Source organism: Calonectris borealis, chromosome 1 (assembly GCF_964195595.1).
Source record: "Calonectris borealis chromosome 1, bCalBor7.hap1.2, whole genome shotgun sequence".
Lineage (NCBI taxonomy): Eukaryota > Metazoa > Chordata > Aves > Procellariiformes > Procellariidae > Calonectris > Calonectris borealis.
This window is the reverse complement of record NC_134312.1, coordinates 125834323-125853066: the sequence shown is the minus strand read 5'-3', so window position 1 is coordinate 125853066 and position 18744 is coordinate 125834323. Positions and strand designations below refer to the sequence as shown.

At 38.8% G+C, this 18744-nt stretch overlaps 1 protein-coding gene across 1 annotated transcript in view; it reads left to right on the top strand.

The window, feature by feature from the left end:
* The window catches only part of SYTL5 (synaptotagmin like 5), a 90806-nt gene that overhangs the window by 58155 nt on the left and 13907 nt on the right, over positions 1 to 18744 (top strand). Inside the window, exons 6-12 of the mRNA XM_075174283.1 lie at positions 878 to 1003; positions 4693 to 4849; positions 6439 to 6568; positions 8407 to 8513; positions 13073 to 13165; positions 17228 to 17293; positions 18245 to 18423. Of these exons, the coding sequence (XP_075030384.1) occupies positions 878 to 1003; positions 4693 to 4849; positions 6439 to 6568; positions 8407 to 8513; positions 13073 to 13165; positions 17228 to 17293; positions 18245 to 18423 (858 nt within the window). The remainder of the gene's footprint in view (positions 1 to 877; positions 1004 to 4692; positions 4850 to 6438; positions 6569 to 8406; positions 8514 to 13072; positions 13166 to 17227; positions 17294 to 18244; positions 18424 to 18744) is intronic.

Genomic DNA, 18744 nt, shown 5'->3' with positions numbered 1-18744 from the left:
GGAGCGCTCGCTTACACTCAGGGGACATGGACAGATGCATTGGATATATGGTTGCATGAGTGGTGTCTGGACATAACTTGAGGCTATTGGGTGAATGGGAAGAAAAATCGGATGAATGTTCATATGGCTGGAGCTCCATGGACTGGTAGCTGGAAAACCTTGTTTCTGTTGGAAGAAAGAACGCATTTTATTACGGATCCTAAATATAGGGTAGGTAGATAGCTTTCTACAGCTTTTTTACTTCTGAGGAGAGCTTTCTACAGCTTTTTTACTTCTGAGGAGAGCTGAGTATGGACTTACTCGTCCCAGTGACTCCAGAAATTAACATGAGTGATTTATGTCTCTTTAATATTGAGAAAAAGAGCATTGGAATGCCTCTGGCTTCTCAAATTAAAGTGAAGAAATAACCAGCTTAGGGAATCTACTATAATAGGACCTAGATGTTGCTCTAAATCATGTTAATTGGTAGCGACAGGAAGAGTGTACTAAAGTTTACTTTTCTAATCCTCTTTTCATTTAAATCCTTTGTGCAAATCTATTAGTCATATTCCCCTATGAGAATAAGAGAGAGGAATTTTCACGAAAGGCGCTTCTGGTTCAAAGCTTGAAGTGGCCATGTTGACTAGGAGGGATGTTTTGATGTTTTAATATTTTGTGTCTTAAAAAGCAGTTTATAGCAAATATGATCCTTTTTTTGTTCATAGGAATCAGTTTGATAACCAGATCTGGTGCCCTATTGACTCTTATATCCAGAGTTGTCCGTAGATCAGACAGATGAAATTAATAGAATGCGCACATCACGGTATTTCAGTCAGGCTGCTGTTTCCTGGGAAAAACCTTACAACTTTTAAAATCTTTTATTCCCTGTTTTCATCAGGAAGGTAATTAGGGCGGTTACCAAGGGAGAAATTACAAATGCAAAAGATGAAGGTGAAAGGAACACAGGCTCAGAAGCTGAAACCCAAAGTCTGCGCAGTGGCAAGTCAACGCCTTGCTCTGAGAGGTGAGCAGCAGAAATCCATATAGCTCATCCGGGATTGACCTAGGGGTGTGTGCCAGTCCTCTGGGTTGCATTGTGTCTTCGAATGCTCGGCATTAATGCTATCTGAGAAGCAGAGCTTATGTTTAAAAAAGAAAAGAAAAGAAAAAAACTAAAAATTACCTCTATCCATCTTCCTTTTCTCTCCTTGTGTTCAGCTGGTGATTGCTGTCAGTACGTTGTTTTTTGTTTTCTGGCTTTTAATTGATGAGCTGTGTTCATGTTACAAAGGATAACCTTTGTTCCGAAGTTTTTCTTCGGTAATGACATGTTAATTGATTATAATTTATATTTTCATCTTCAGAGACTCTGTTTGCCCTTCTCTTTCCATGATTATTGTCCCAGTTATTTCTAATAGTATTCCATTTATCGTTCTTTTGGGCTTAAGAGATTTCTGTTATTGCCTCTGATAGCATTATAAAATGCCAGATGCAACATTCCTCTCATGTCCCACCTCCAAAATGAAGCAAAAAAATAGCTTACTTTTTTCTTGTTCAGTTGGGTAATCTATACTGGATGTAGACCCACATTCTTTCCTCAGGTGCACACACCTAGAAATTTTACAATCTGGATTGAAAAATAATAATAATTTGCTGTAAGAGCCAATAGAAATTTCTAGCTCTAAAACTGTTCCTGGGAGACTCCTAATCGGTATACAGGAACACAGGATATCAGGTAAAAGGAACATCATGAAGTTTAATTCACCCACAGATGAGCCTTCCATTCTTGACACATGGTCGGCGAGCAGTTGCATTGTGTATCGCCTGCTTTGTGTATTCTGTTATTGTTGTTGTTCTCATTGTTATTATTACTGTTCTACTTCGTTTTATCTCAATTATTAAACTGTTTTTATCTCAACCCGGGAGCTTTCCTACTTGTGCCCTCCCGATTCTCTCCCCCATTCCACCAGGGGGGGAGCGAGCGGCTGCGTGGGGTTTATTCGCTGGCTGGGGTTAAACCATGACACCTCATCATTTTAGCTGCATTGCCAAAACTGGTGGTATTTCACCTATCAGCAAGGAAACTTGAGAGAGAATTTTTATTCTTTCTAAACATTTTGGTTTAAGAGAAGATGTACTGAGCTGGGAACATGGAGTGCCAGGCCATGACTTCATTTCTTCAACTGGTTTATATCTACTCCAGCAAAAATGTTTACTGATTTTGCAGCTGAATGAACAGTGAGGCTGCATCTGGATACTTCTAGGAGAAATAGTATAGGAATTTCAGGCTTATCTACACAGGCACACTACCCCATCGTACTGAGGTCTTGTCTACCACATGGAAATGCCTGGCATGGTCAAGTTATAACAACATTTTTCTTTTGTTGTCTACTTAATGTGTGTATAAAATGTGTTGAACCTCTCTCTAATAGCAGACTGAAATAAGGGCAAAGTACAGGAGAGGTCTGTTTAGCAAGCTGATGTGCAAGTGCTCAGTCTGACTGATGACTCCTGCAGAACCCCTTGTAACGTGTTTTCAAATCTTTTATCCCAGCCCACTATTACTTCTGAACACTTCTCTTCATTTACGTTAGTTTACACAGTGAGAAAAAAAAAATCTGTAACAATTCTTGTTACAGAAAGTCACAACAATCCATCAGAAGTGGTGTGACATGCAATAAAACTCAGATTTTCAACATTTTGGCTACTTGCCATACACTGGCAGGTTTGGAAATTAAGGTGCGTGCATCTAAGTCCAACAGCTTTGATAGAATACAGATGACAGCCAGTAACCTTGATTTTTCTGACTTTGCAGCACCGGAGATGCATCTTTATGTAAACAGATAGGACTAAAATTCAACCAAAGCACATTCAGTAGGATTTGTTGATCACTAGCTCATCAAATTAAAAAGTAGCAGTGCATGTATGTGAAGTGCACATGCATAAGAGCATGTTTATTATGCATTATCTACTGTTGTCAATGTACGAAATTGGATAATAATTGTTTAAAAGGTTACCATATGCTCACTAACAGACAAAAACATGGTTGCACAACATTTGTAGACAGTCCCAGTGTTTGGGGTTTTCCTTTGTATTCTTTGTTTTCAGTAACTCCACCAATGTGGCTTCAGAGCCTGTGCTCACTGCTTAATGTAGTGGTGAGACGGAAGCTGTTGTGTTCCAGAGTATTTTTTCTCAGTTTAACAGTAGTTCTAATAAAAATTTCCATTGTGGTAGAGAAGATTTTTACTGCAGTTACTCTAAACATGTGACATGACAGCCTAAACCAAATGAAGGTGAAATTTAGCTGTTGTCCAGCACAATGAAGTTACCTGCAAATCTGAAATATTTATTAAGCAAGCCTCCTTTGGCTGAAAATATACTGTAAGTTCCAAAAATTTTCTCTGGCAAATTTGCACTACTATTGTCTTCTGACACTGTATTTTCCATACGGAAAAGGGTGCAATTCCTGCATCAATTCCTATTTACCAGTAATTTTTTTTAAAGTAGTAAGTAGGAATGTATGCAGAACTGTTAATGTCCTGCAAGACTTTTTGAGATTTCTCTGAATTGTGAAGAAAAATAAAAAAGCTTGAACTGTTGTTTGTGGAGAAAGAACAGTAGATCAGCCAAGAACTTGTATTTTTACTGCAAATCAAATTTCAAATGAAAATAAAACTTTAATTGGAAAAGTGTTGAAATACATTTAAAAATAATTTTCATTGTTTCAAAAGGTCAAAAAAGTGCAACAGCTTACCCTTTCCAACCCTCAGTTTTCACCTGGACTAATCAGTATTTTCTAATAGAAAATATCCCATTGAAAAATTTCTGCCTGTTGTGGTATTACACAGCAATTAGGTTCTGGTATGCTGATCACAGATGCTTTTTTGTCACTTTTACTAACAGAAAACCTGGCAAAAAGACTTGTCCGGCTTTCCTAGCTTTCCAAGCTGGTTGAAAGAATTGGCCAGCTTGGGTCAAGACTCGTTATTGCAATATAAATAGGACAGTGAGCAAGTTGTTGTTTTTCTGGAGAGGACGGAGAGCAGATAGCCAAGGATTTTAGACTTTCTGGAGATAGTGCTGGCATTAACATTGGCTGCAGAAGTGGCCAGAACTGTCACATCACTGTAGTTTTCCTTTAAACCAAGAAGCAGCCTGGTAAGAAGTGTTACACGAGTCGTCGCACCTACTGTTGGGATGGGAATGCAGTGCGAAATGAACATGGATGAATGCAGCTTCTGCAGCCTGGACAAGAGCCGCCCATTTGGGCTATTCTTAGAATCATAGAATCATTAAGGTTGGAAAAGACCTCTCAGATCGAGTCCAACCGTCAACCCAACGCCACCACGCCCACTAAACCATGTCCCTAAGCGCCTCATCTACACGTCTTTTAAATACTTCCAGGGATGGTGACTCAACCACTTCCCTGGGCAGCCTGTTCTTTCAGTAAAGAAATTTTTCCTATTCACTGTTCTGGTAGAAGTGCCGAAAATACTTGTGTTACTGTACGTATAAAGTAACTGTAATTCACCTTTGCCTGTGTCTTTCTTTCCAGGTGACCATTTCCTTGCAGTGGATCACACAGTTCATCCAGGGCAATGTTATTCTAGCAAGCTGTTACCGTGGCTGTTTTCTTGCAATGGTTTGCTGAATGGTTTGCCTTGGTTTGCTCAAAGCAATAATGCTTTAATGCTCTTCTCTCCATCCCAGAGGGAGCACTCTTTCGCTGAACAGCAGTGATGCAGAGGCCACTGCAGGCCATATGAAAGGGACCGTGGGTCCTGTGAAGAGAGGCAATGTTTCCATACCTTCCCTCCCGAGGTCTCTGGCACTCAGCACGCGCAGCATGACTGCGGATTATAGCAGGGTAAGTACAGTGACGTAGAGCTGATGCCAAATACAGCAGACACCAAACACGATGACTTGGCTCGTCAGATCAATTGGTAGCCCAGAAAGGACAAGCCTGACAGAGAAGATTTTGTTTCATCCTTAATTCTGCTGGTACCAGTGAAGATCTCTCCTAGAGAGCTCATGCTCTGTCATGCTCTATCAGTGATGTGGGTTTTGGTTTGGCAGACATTTTTCTTTTGTCTAATAATTGCTGTTAATATCTGGCGTTACACAATGAGTTACAGATTCGGAACGGGGAAGCACAAGGGATGGGAGTAAGCATTTTTGGCATCAGGGCCTTGAGTAAGTGCTGTGAACTAAGGATGTGACTTTCAAGCATGCGGGATCCAGCATGCTCCCTCTGACTTCTAAGGGAAACTTTGCAAGCTTGGCACTTGCAGAAGATCAGGCCATACTGATTTTAGTTTTTTCTCGATTTGGACACTGGGCTCTGCATAAATTATGGCAGAACACAACATGTGTGCTAGGCGCTTTATCAAAATGAAAGGTGAGATTCGTCTTACCTGCTGTTAGGCCTCTTGGGATGTAGGTGGCCACGTCTGAGCTAGCCGACTTGGCTGTTTTGTAATAGGCAGAAGGATGTGGCTCTCTTCGTTCCCAGACAATCTGCCTGTTTGTCAAGCAGCTCCTCCTGGCTGTGCACTGAGACGCCCATCCTGAAGTCGTTTCAGTCACCCCTCTTAAGAAATCAAGATTGTACTAGCAAGTTATTCTAAGTTGCCATGACTTAAGTGTATAAGGAAGGCGAAATTTATAGTCAGAGATAATGCCTTTTACCATTAATTTTTGGAAAAAAGCAGATGAGCATTTGAGATCAGAGCCCTATTGAATGCATTAATTTTTTTCCTAACTTCCAAATACTTGGTCTAATATATTGTTTTTCCTAATAAAAAATAAGTTAGCATATATGACAGGCAATTTCAGGAGCTGTGAATAAATTACTAGTTTATTTATATTCTTGTTGGCACTCAGACTGACTTGATTTCAAGCACGTTAGATTTTGTTGAAAAAGTCCAATCCATTTAATTTGGATGGAGTTATGTTTTAGCTACTCCTTTACAGGAAGGCAAAAAGCCATAATGATATCAAGCATATTGGCTTTATTTAAGGGATTATACTGGTGTAATTTAATTAGTTCAAGTCCATTTGGTTTTACCCTGACTGAAATAATTATGCTGGTATAAAACCAATAGGTTTTTTTTTTCTTTCTTTTTTTTTTTCTTTTTTTTTTTTTTTTTAATTTCCAAGCTAAGTGAACTTCTGATAAATTTGAGTGTTTCACTTCTCTCCTCTCACTTTTGATGCATTGCTCTGATTCTTCAGTGGCAAACTCAGAACGTATGTATGAATCGCATGTGCAAATTTTATGCATGATCTGTGCTAAGCAAAGCAGATTAGATTCTAACCTAAATATATTCAGTAATAGACTGGATGCTAAAGGAGCTTTGGAGTTCTGGGAGGTAATAGAAATGATGCTTTTGTAGACTGATAATGAATAAGCTCGCTTTTTGTATTTATGGGATGTGCATTTTTCTTATTGGGCAGGACACTGGCTTAGAAAATGGCATGATTGTTCCAGCAAGTGAAAGTGTACCTGAAGATTTAGTAAAGAAGCACTGTAGGAAAGCATCTGGAACACCTTCCATTGCAGTTTCTAGGGTATCTTTGTCATCAGGCAAGTATTAAGTCTTTTCCTTCTTTCTGCCAGCCTTTATCATCAGAGGATCGTTCCTATTCTTGTGACTCTGCTCCTTTTGTTTTTAAAGCACATTGAAAGATCAGATGTAAGTTTCATAAATTTTTTTCATATTCATTCTGAAAATTCTTCCCTTTTACTAACCAAGTTTATACCACTTCACAAGTTTTACATTTGAAAAAATGGTAATCCTAACCCCAGTAATGCTGGCACAATGTTAGTATTAGGTAAATCATATGCTCTTAGAATTGTGACAAGATTTCATTCATAATTGCGCATTGATAAATCATTCTCTGTGTGGTCAATTGTATAAAATACTACCTATCTCCAATCTGTATAAAATTCTACTGTGCTGCTGCCATTACATTTCACACCCACTTTGCCCAGAAGCAAATTTGGGAAACAATGAGCTGTCAGATAACAGGTCCCTTACAGACTTCATGTAATTTCATTTTTATACGTGATGCACTGAACCGGTTGATTCAGCTGTAATTTACCTCGTTTCATTGGAGGCTCTTAGATAAATGAGGCTTGCACAGGAAGGTGCTCTCCGAGCCACTTTGCAACAGTGGTGGAGATCCTCCTTTTCCTATCTGAAATAGGAGGCAGGAGCGTCCTGCACTCTTCCGCTTCTCCCAGGCACTCGGTCGGCTTCTTACAGAGCTAACAGAGTGGGTTCAGATTTACAGGTTTCTCTCTGAAACACAGCAGGGCTCACTTTATTTCAGCTGAATTTAGCCCAAAGCAGAAACCTAGTGGCATATCCCACAGAGCTAATCAAAGGAGATAACATTCTTCACCTTAGATTTTTCAACTTGAAAGCGTCAGAGTTTCTTTGAGAATATTGTACAGTGCAACTCCAGGCAGAGTTCTTACAGACTGCTACTTCTTTATGAAGTGAAAAGTCTCCTGTTTCTGCTACCTTATAAAATAAAGGTTTCTAGTAGAAAAGAACAGTCCTTATGTTACCAAAGCAGATGGATGCTGAGGAAAATTGCAGGCAACCTGGGAACGGGCCTCAGACTCTTCATTGTCTCCTTGTTGGAGGATCTCAAAGGACATTAAGCTCAGGAGACTGACCTTTCCTGTCACATCAGCTATAGCCCAGGTAGAAGATGACCAGTTAAAAACTTCCCAGATCTACCTGCAGGATCTAAAAGTATTCTCTTCCCCCTCTTTCTTTCTCAATATATTGAAGAGTCGCACAAAAGATTTATATGGGGAGGACTAAGAAAATCTTTCTCCAAGACATTTAACGTGTCTTATGCTTATAGAGTGGGTGAGAGACCTGTAGGACTGAGAGAAACTTGTGCAGGTCTCGAGACTTGCTCGCTTCCTCCTCCTTTCTGCACAGGGAACACCAGTAATGACGGAAGTATTTTCTATGTCCATCTGTATCCCTGGTGGCTTAATTCTGAAGCAGACACGGGGGAGAGTTTGGCAGTGGTGGGAGATGTGGTAATCACTGTGAACACTTGGACTGCAAGTTTTGCAATGTTGCAGGCTGATGGGCCTACCAGAGAAAGTCAAAAGCTTGATCTATAGTATCAATCACAGGAGACAATTACAGCAGATAAATAGTGCAGGGGAAAAAATATTGGCCCGAAGGCTGAACAGCATCAGAAAGCATATTTTTCTGTTTATCGTATTGATGTTCAGTTGTCATAGAGTTTGTGACAGATACCTAAAATATTATTTTGGTGTTTTTTTCTTAAAATAAATTGGGTTTGGAAGAACACTTTAATAAAGTGTGGAAGATGAAACAGAATATTTTTGTACAAATTATAGCAAATATTTTAATTGTTTTTATTTTCCAGATCGTAGCCGATCTGAGATAGATTTGAGTGAATCTTTCTCTGAAGGCAATGAGGATACTCTGAGCATAAGAAGCAAATCTGTACCTAGTGCTTTAGATCAAGAACTGGTGAGTTATAAATATGTAAATGTTTATCTGGTGGAAATCCTGTTTGTTCAGACTTATGAAATCAGCACTGTATGTATATCTATGTAAAATATAAGTAATGCAGAGCATTATTTCAGGGATATTTAATGAGTTTTTAAACAGCTTCATCTTCTGAGTATGTTGGCTATAGAATGATTCCAGTGAGTAGTCGTGGTTACAGTTTGTTATTGATTTGCTGGTTTTGGGGTTTACAGGATAAGGAAATCTGACCTGAAAATAAATTTCAGACTCTATATTACACAGGCTCCAAAGTTCTATTAATTCATACTTTCTTCGATTTTAATTTTGATGCTGAGAAATACTATATTTTAAAGGCTTTAATCTTTGTCTGGTTTGGATTTTACCCTTATATATATTCTTAGCAAATGAAGCCTCAACTTTCTGTTCTGTCACTATTGCTTGCCTCTTCTTCCTGTTCACTGTTTTCTCCCATACATCTCCACGCTTTTTCTATGTATTCTATGGGCTGCTTTTCCTGAAGTGATTCACAGCTTCCCTCTCCTCTTATGCACATATCCAAGATACACAAGTTGCAGATGTGCATCAATGCTATAAAAGAATTTCCAAACTTGTTAAATATGCATGAGGGGAAAAAAAAGACGAGTTATTTACGTAGTTCTTCATCTAATCATAGTTTGTTCTGAAGTTTCCAAATGTGTGCTTGTAGCTGAAAAAACCATAACCCTCCGCGTTACGGTTTATGCATTTTGTATATCGTCATAGTCCTTCCCTACCATCTGCTCTTTTCAGAAGAGCATTGGCCATGGGAGATGTCTCCCTTTCTTGTAGCATTTGATACTTCTGCTTGGTGGAAAACAACGTGTTGGGATTCCCATCTGTTTCTTGGATTGTTAGGACTCAGAGCATTTGCCTGCAGCATTGCTTTGTTTGGGTTAATCTTTAAGGAAATAAAAAAGCCCTTCCTGTGTGTCAAATTTCTGTGGAAGGAAACCTTCAAAAATAAATGGTTTATTTTTTAATTGTAGTAAAGAAAAAGGATATGTTCTTGGTTAAGAAGCTGGAAAATATTGCAGAACAAAAGCATAAAATAATAAAATACAAACTTTAAATATCTTTATATCAGTTTTCAGCTCTAATTGTACAGGGTATGGTAGTTATCACTCAGGGATTTCTCTGAGGCAGGTGCCAGAGATGCCAACTCCAGAGTGGTTTTCTGTTCTTTGATTTTTGTCTTCCTCTTATTCAGAGGTTTGGGGTTTTTTTTTCCTTTTTTTCTTTCTTGCTGACTCTGAATGAGATTTCAGATAGCATCTCAGCAACTCTTTAGCTTCTTTGCTAACATAGGAGACCTCTCTTGTGGCATAACCTTGATTTAGTTGCTCGGGGGTCTGCGAGAGTGCCAATTCCCCTTTAAACTTCATTCATAACAGGGTTCATAGATCTCTGGTTCTACCCATGTCCTTGCTCACCCTGTCTTATGAAATCAATTGATTGCATTCATCAGCTTTAGTGTTACCATATTTTTAGAGTAGTTTGACTCACAGGAGTCCTTCAGAGTCTTGCCCTATATTTGTTATTAATGCAGTGTTTTGAGATAAAAGTTGTATTCCTGCTGGACCTTAGTTTATTTGGTGCTCTATATAAGAGGCAAAAAGAAAGATAGCTGATGAAGATAACAATAGCTCCTGCAGCCTAAGAAAAGTCATACCTCCTCTTCTCCTGGCCGGCTGGTGGAGCTAGCTGAGGTCCTTCAGTCTCATTCCTGGGTGATGGGGGCTGACAGCAGTGGTGTGGGAGGTGCCACATGTCAGTAGGACAGGCAGATTGCTGGAATTTATCAGCTGAAAGAGTGGAAAAAGGCTTTTAGCCACTGCTTCCAGCTTTATCAGGAAAATCCATTACACAGAGAGATCAGCTGGAAAATTGAATGGGTATTTTGCTTCTTTTGATAGTGAAAAGGGACAAGCCTCAGAAACCGGCATACTGTAGTACGTATTTATCGAGGAGTACAGGGAACCAGTTAAATCTAGTGTTGTGTTCAAGTGTGAGCACCTAAAGAGGTGTGTGTTGAATTCCTGACCAAGTAGTGTTCATTACATGCTCAGCTGCTTTATTAGAAGTAAACGGATAATGTGCATTTTATAGCCCTCACTGGAGACCATGAGATTAATGTCCTACTGGCTCTAACTTTAATAAGCTAATAACACTAACCAATTATGTCGTTGCAGTTCTGTAACACCTCCTGAGAAATATAATCATTTTGGTGCAAAATGAATTAGGAGCATAAGTTAAATGTTAACCATTTTTTTTTTTAGTTGTAGATATCTGCTTGCAGACAAAAATCGGTAGTCAGCTAGCTGTTGTTAGGACTCTTTGTGAAGCACTGTTAATATTTGAGTGTCTAGACCTGAAACACCCCAGTCTGAAGATGTTGCCTTACTTTTTTTTTTTTGTCCTGTATTTAATTATTCAGCAATAAAAATGTAGCATTGTTTATATTAAGTCCATAGGTATGTATACAACAGTGTAAAGGAAAGAGTTTTGCATGTGTTACCAGACTTGCTTCTTCCTGTTGTATGGGCAAGAAAGAAAATTGTGTATTCTTATGCCAAGTTTTAAACTTGAGTACATCACCTGGATTCTAAAGTCAATGAGGAGAGCAGGAGTGAAAGGTGGGGGGGGGGGGGTTTGTTTTTATTCTAGGGGTTTTCTTGTTTTTACTTTTGAAGGATTCAGCGCTCTATTTGTCTCCCTGAAATAGTTTGCTCTGTTGTGCCTGGGTCTCCATGGACTTTTTCCTTAGAGTATAAAATATCTATGACTTCTTTTTTCTGTGGGGTGGTAACAGTGCCCTGAATAGATGAGAAAGAGAAGAGACCAGCAGAGGAAGCTCATTGTAAGAACATGAAGCTAAAAGGAATGTTTGCTTCAGCATGTAAATTTTGGTCCCAAATACAGTGATGGCTTGTCCTGATTTCCCTCTGCTCAATATGAAATATGCAGTTACAACTGGAAAGTAGTAATAGAAAATTTTGCATCTCTTTCAGCTGCTTTTATTTCAATTCAGTCACTGGAGCAAAGGAGAAGAGATGTAACAGCTAGTTTTATGCATGCTAATGACAAATGCTCTGCAGATCTTTACATAAACTGTGACAGTTCAACAGCATTTCTTCTCTGCTGTTTTTCCTGATTAGCATAGAAGTCTCTGAGACTCCTGAGTTTGAACACAATACTTCTCTGTTTAGTTTAAGAGAGTGAGCGCGACTAAGCAATAGAGAGCGTGAGGTCACCACGTGAGACTTTTATAGCTGCAAAGCAGACAAAAGGAAGCTGAACCTTTGAATTCCAGTAAACCTAAAAGCAGAGTCTTTCAAAATACCTGCCATAAGGTTTAAGGAAATGCTTGAAATTTCCAAGCTACACTTAATAGGATGATAGCTGTCTGTTGGGTTTTTTTCCTGTAACTTTTACTTAAATTTAACAGTTGTGTTAGGACCATCAACTAGATTTTAAGTTTCTTTTTAGATTTTACTTTATTGCTGTGTTTAAAAAATGAATTTTTTTTTCTGTATGTAAGCTAAAGATGTTACAGTTCAGTCTTGCTTATTAAAACTCAAGTATATATATGAAGCAGTGCAATTACTGATTTTTCCTCCATTTTTTAAATTATTAAAATAATACAGGAATTTAATTATTTTTAAAACATGCATATCGACTGTTTACCCCTCAAATATATTCAGTGTGTATGATGGCAGGACAAGTTTATTCCTATGTGGTTTGACAATAACCCGGGGCTTTCAGCACTGCCTGTTATAAAGTGGGTCTGTGTTAATGATCCTGTTCGCGAAATCGTTGCCTGTTATCAAAGGCAGCATGAAAGGGTGCAAGTGTAATGAAAATTGTGTGCTTGTCCATTTGTGTGAGTGTGACTGATATAAAGGTGGATAATAATTGGAAAACCGGATTGCTGGATTGTAAAAAATATGTCCTGTAAAAACACGGAACCTGGATTGTAACCAAGAAATCAATCATCTAATGGCTTCTGGCTACAAATGTCTTCAGGTAAACCAGTATCAATGATCCTCTGGCCCCTGGTATCGGACCTTAATTCACTCATTTCTTTTGTTAAGATTTGAAAAATTCTCACCATGTCCCGCTAAGATTTCCAAACCTGAATTCCTGAATGCAAATAATAGTAAGTAGAATAAGGTAATTCACATGGGATTGTTAGTAGGCATGGAAGTGGGTTTTCTTTATGTGCACAGTTGTTTGCTATGCAAAGTTATGTGCCTCCAGAATAAGATATGAAGTATGTGTGTCAAGTTTTTCAGTTCTTAAGTAATTGAACCCTGAAACCGTAACAGCATCTTTTCCCCTTATGCTGTATGCCTGTGCAAAGATGTGGAAAATGTAAATCAAAATTCCTCTAGAGATTAGAATTTTGAATGCATCCTGCACTGTCTTCCTAAAGTGGAAAATATATGAAACAAAACTAAGTGACAGAGGCTGACAAAATACAGAGCAGAGCACGAAGACTAAAATGCCTGTTTGTCATTTAGGATTGTCTGGATGACACAGAAGAAGATATTAATGACATAGTGGCCTCTCGTTATTCAAGGAAACATGGACATTTGACAAGTGGATTATCAACAGTAAGGTCTTGAGTAGAAAACATATGCTTTTTCCTTCCACAAAAGCCCATTGCTCCTCCAAAAAGGAGTTTAACTTCATACCACTTAACAGCAGATCATCCTTCATCCTGCACTTGAGAAACATTCTTTAACATTTAGACAGTTTTTGTATTATATTTTTATTATAATGCTGTTCAAAGCTAAAATGCTGTTCTCTGCAGCGCATGGAAAGAGAAAACCATTTTGCATACTCATCAGGCGATTTCCTCACATGCTCAGGTTACTACCAAGCTGACATGTGGAGAAGGCAAACCATAGGTGTTTGCGGTACGTGACTGCTCAGCTTTGCAGAGGAGCACTTAATCTTAATTTACTTGAAATGAAGAGAACAAGGCTGAGGTGGGATCTTCCATCTCAAACCACTTTCTGTTTGTTTAGGTTCTTGGGACACAAATACTCGTCTGTGTGTTTACATACATACCACTTCTGTGGCATCAGTGTCCATCCCCCAACCCAGCTTCTCCCATTCTTCATGACATGATTGCTATGCCACCCCCATCTGAAAAGTATTTTTCTTTACAGTGAGGAGGGAGATATTTGGGGATTTTGGTTGGTGACAACTTTTCTACCTTCTGCAATAATTGTAGTAATTTTCTGTTATATCCTTTTGTTTCTTGTCATACCCACAAACTATATACTGTAAATCAGATGTCGGAGTCTTGCAGTTGTTTAACTGTTGAAACTTAATGTTGGTTTTAAAAGGATAGCTGCATTTTCAGGTTGTAACTGGTGCTTGAGATGCAACAAAATTGGTATAACAAGCCTTATGCAGTTCATTATGCAGTCTTATTCACTGGGAAAGAAAATGGATGATAAAAGTAGCCTTTAACATGTCTAGTTTATGACTACCTGCTGTGTACCTCATTTTTGGTATCTGACACGTAGGACGTGGTTAACTGATAGCATCTTCGGAAAAGTCGCAGAGCCCTCTCTGACCACTCTTCTTCATGACTTGTGCCCAAGAATAGCTCTGGTCAGCATATAGAGTGTCAGAAAACTGCAACAAACTCCAGGTAGAAGAGAGAGTTGAAGAGGATGAAGAGAGATGAGAAGTCTGTATGCTAAAAGGGAAGAGAAAATTTGGTCCATGACAGTAACCAATGTCCTTTCTAGACTGCATCCCCCTTAGTCCCCATGCAAGCAGGGCCCAGGGGTTGCCCACTTAAGTTCTTGATCCCAAAGAGATGGAGTTAACTGAATCCAAGTTTGGCTTACCTGGGGAGGAGAAGGGGCTGAGAAAACTGCCATCACAGAGCATTTTGGTATCTTAGATCTGGCCATGTCCAAACCCTTTTCCCTTCTCATTTGTGTTGTTCACACAAACAGACACAACAGAGAGGTGAGGCACTTCACACCAAATCAGACTTGAGCAAACGTAGCCTGTTGACACTGGTCTAATTAGACCCACTTACCCGAGGCTGACTATGACTCATTGTCTCCAATGCTTGCTGGTCCTATGGATTTTAAAGACAGAATTATTTTTATCTCCTCTGAATATTGATATGAGTGTTGCAGGTGCTTAAGTGCTTTCTCCTTTAGGCCACTAATTGAGGAACTGCATTTAGAAAGCCTTCCCTCTATATGCTGTAGCCAGCATTCTGTCTGTGCATTGGGTTTTGTCCTTTGCTGTGGATTTCCCTTTGACCTTTTTCTTAAGCAGAGCGTAGCTTTTCCAGTGCTGTAGGTTTGAGATAATCTCACATCTCAATGCTCTCATTTCTTTGTATTCACCATGACATGATTTTTAATGTCACTGCATGCTATGTTAACGGCGATGTTGCGAATGGCAAGCTGCTTCTCGCTGCAAGAGTAGGTCAATTTTACAGGTTCTGGTTTTTTATTCCCCATAAGTGTATCTTACTAGTTACTAACGTTCCCCCTCTCTCTTATTTTTGCCTTTACTCTACTTGTTGTAAGCCTTTGAGCTTTCTGCACTGTATGGATTTTTTTTCATGTACTTATCTGTCAAATGACTGTGTACTATTAAGTCACATTGAAATAATGTTATTAATGAACAGTAGGTTGTAACTGCATGTTTTTTCTTTGTTTTTTCTTTCTTTTTTCAAATATGAGAATTTCAAGTACAGTATGGGTACTCTGACAACGAGCATTTGAGGTAAAGGAAGAAATATCTCAAAGGGTAAATATACTTGAAATCTACCTGTAGCATGAGTGAGCAAAAATGGAAATGGAAAGTGACATCGAACAGGAATGGTATCTTGGCATTAGGATGTTTTTCTTTGTGTTTTCCCAAAGCTAAGACATGAACTGTGTATTTAGTTTTCCCTGCATCCTTCACTGATTCCTCTCCTGAACATATTAATGTGTTGTTGTCAAGACCCATCACATCAGTAAGACTGAATTGTTCCAGTGCCTTACTGCAGCAATAACATATGATGCAAAACAAATATAATTCTTAGTGAGGTACTAAAATGAGGCTCTGCATCCTCCATATGTGGTGGGTTTTTACTACTTATGAAACTGGAAAATGAGTAGATTTCTTAGGACATTACATTTGGTGTATGTAATGTCCAGTGTAAATGCCACAGAACAGAGTCTATGGGGAAAAAAGTCAAGTATATCAAATACTTGTACTAACTTTGTGTTATTTCGTTTGTGGTTTGTAAGCAATTCAGAAATTATGTATAAATTCTGAGGTCAAAGGTCATCTATTTGTTTAGGACTTTCTGTGAGGTTTTTTTCCAATCATTTATATCTCACTGCCCACTTACCTAAAGATCAAGAAAAAGAATATTTGGATTCAGTAGAGAACAACTCATCCCCCTCCTCGTGTTGGTATAACCTTGTTTGTTTTCTGAAGTGGGCACACAAATTGTTACTTTCCTGTTAACAGGGATAATTTAGGCATTTTGTAGCACATACTGGGACGGTTAAGTTCACTAACAGTGCCCAAGGATACCCATTTTTATGTACGCTAGAGGTGTAAATGCATAAATGGTAAAGGCTGGAATTTAGCTAGAGGCATGATAGAAATAGGAGGAAATATGACACATTTGTCGGTGTGTGTTGCTAATTCTCCAGTAATTTTAACCAGTCCTGTTCATGGAATTTCAGCGAATTTTACAAAGGAATAAAAGGACAAGTGTGTTGGTTTTTTGGTTTTTTTTTAATGCAGGATAAAAAAGGCCAGCAGAAATACAAAACACACCCTTTTTTGTCGTTCATTATTCCTACATGATGTGTAAAATTAACTTGATGGGTAATGATTGCTTGTTCTGGGTTTTCGTGTCTGTTGTTGTTTACCATATTGACACAGGCCTGCTCATCCCTCCAGCTTTCTTTGCTGCAGGGCCTTTGGGCAAGGTGCTCGGAGAGTTGACTTTTGCCCCAGACCAATTCTTTTTGTGTTGTTCTTCCCCTTGACTGTGTTCTTCCTTCCCCTCTGCAGCCGATAAGGAAGGAGATAGATCAAGATGTGGTTTCCCTTGAGCTTGTTGGTGAGATTTCCAGATACTGCTCTAGCAAGCAGACAGGGGAAAATGTTTTCCCCAATATTCTGTTACTGTATTTTTTTCCCCAGAGTGTGACATGTTTAAACGTTTGTGTGTGTGTGTTTATCTATTCTTACAAACTCCACAGAGAAACTGTAATTTCTTACAAAGGCAATCCTGCAAATACATGAATGCTTAGCTTTTGACTAGCTTAAGTGAGAATTGACTTCATGAAGACATAAATGAGGACAAATCCAAATACAATCCAATACCAATGCAAATCTGCTGAGGTGGTGTTCTAAAATGTAATTTGTTTATTTTGATACAGCAGATACTTCATTTCTATTTAATTAACTTGAGCCATGTGTCCTTCAATACTTGAAGTATATGGAAAACATTTAGCTTTTCTCTGATTTGGTAATACTTTTTTCCTTCTTTCTTGCTATGGCTTTGCAATACAAGCTTCCTTTACCTGTCTGTTTAGGTGAGGATTTATCACTGCACTTATTATTTCTTATTGCAGCTATCTAATACTATTTTCTTTTAACCTTTTGCACTGCCTTCTTTAAAGAACTCCCCAGAAGGCTATGACAGAAAATGGACGTATTTAAATGTGCCTGAAACAGACGGTGATACTGTGAGTTCTCCTGAATCCTCTGCTTAGCTTGCTTTTAAGGTTTCTCTCCCTTTTCTCCCTTCCTGTTGAAGACTATACCTGTGTGTCTCGCACGGTTCCTATGTCTCAGGATTTAGATGGTTATGTATGTTTTTGAGCAATGTTGCTCAATGACTCAAAAGAAAACATGCACCAGATTTCTCGAATGCCTTTGGTTCTGGCAGCGTGCATATTGCTCTGGTTTTCTTTAAAAATATTTACTTCTTTCCTAATTGTAATCTTTTGGAAGAAGAAATCCTCATACTCTGTATGGTATGAGTGAAAAAAAGGGATTGGGGGGTGATACATTACGCTGCAGTGGAAAATTTTGTGGGATTTTTGCTCAACTTCTTTGGCTTTAGGAAAATTGCTGAAATGGTGGGTATGGAATTTTGCTGATTCTTTTAGAACTACTAATGAGAGATGGGTGTCACTTTAAACAAACATGTTTTTCTACCATCTCCATTATGGGAAGCATCCTTATAACTTTTTTCTAACGGTTCTGTCAGCAGTTGTCTTATGAGACTCAGTAAAAATTAGGTGGACAGCTGAGCCAGAAAGGTGATTCCCACCCCCCCACCCCCCCTTGCTTGGAACTTATGTGAGCTTACAATTCATGTAGCCCGTCTGCTCTTTAGTTCATGCATGAATTAAATAGTGGTAATTTGGATTTATTCATGTTTATAAATAGGTTTGAGTCCTGCATGGAAAAACATCAACTGTCTAGACATTTCAGCTATTATTAATTATAGTTTTTATTCCCTTTTACATCATATAAAAGCAAGTGGTATTTTTGTTCTATGTTATATCTGTTTTTATAGCAAGTCCTAACAAGTGTGACAATATTGCAAGGCTGTGACTGTATGAAAAAAGCAGATTCTGGAAATGAGTAATTTGTTTAAGCCTCTAAGTCCTTTTTCTGTCCCCCTCCAGACTAGCATTAACAGCATGCTGAGTGTATATAGTGAAACTGGTGACTATGGCAACGTGAAGGTCAGCGGCGAAATCCTTCTCAACATCAACTATAGTTACAAAACAGGTGGCCTCAACATCCTGGTAAAGAGTTGCAGAAACCTGGCTGTTGCAGATGAGAAGAAGCAAAGGACCGATCCGTAAGCACAGAGAAGTATTTCTTTTTAGGCTCTGCTAGGGGTGTCCTCCACCACGTCACGCGCGGTGACGTAGCCTGGGATTGTGATATGAGCCTGCGAACTCGTAGGATCCAGCTGCTATAAGCCAATGTTTTGATGTTAGCTGGTTTTGGATTCCCTGTGGGAAATGCATTTTCAATATGTTTCTTAGGGCAACATGTGCCTGTTCTGGGGAAACAATAAGATTACTTAAATTATCAACCTGTTTGATAGCAATCTCTGCAAAAGGCCAAAAATTATGAAGGAATAGGGAGCCTGAATTGATTTCTTACTTCTAGAATC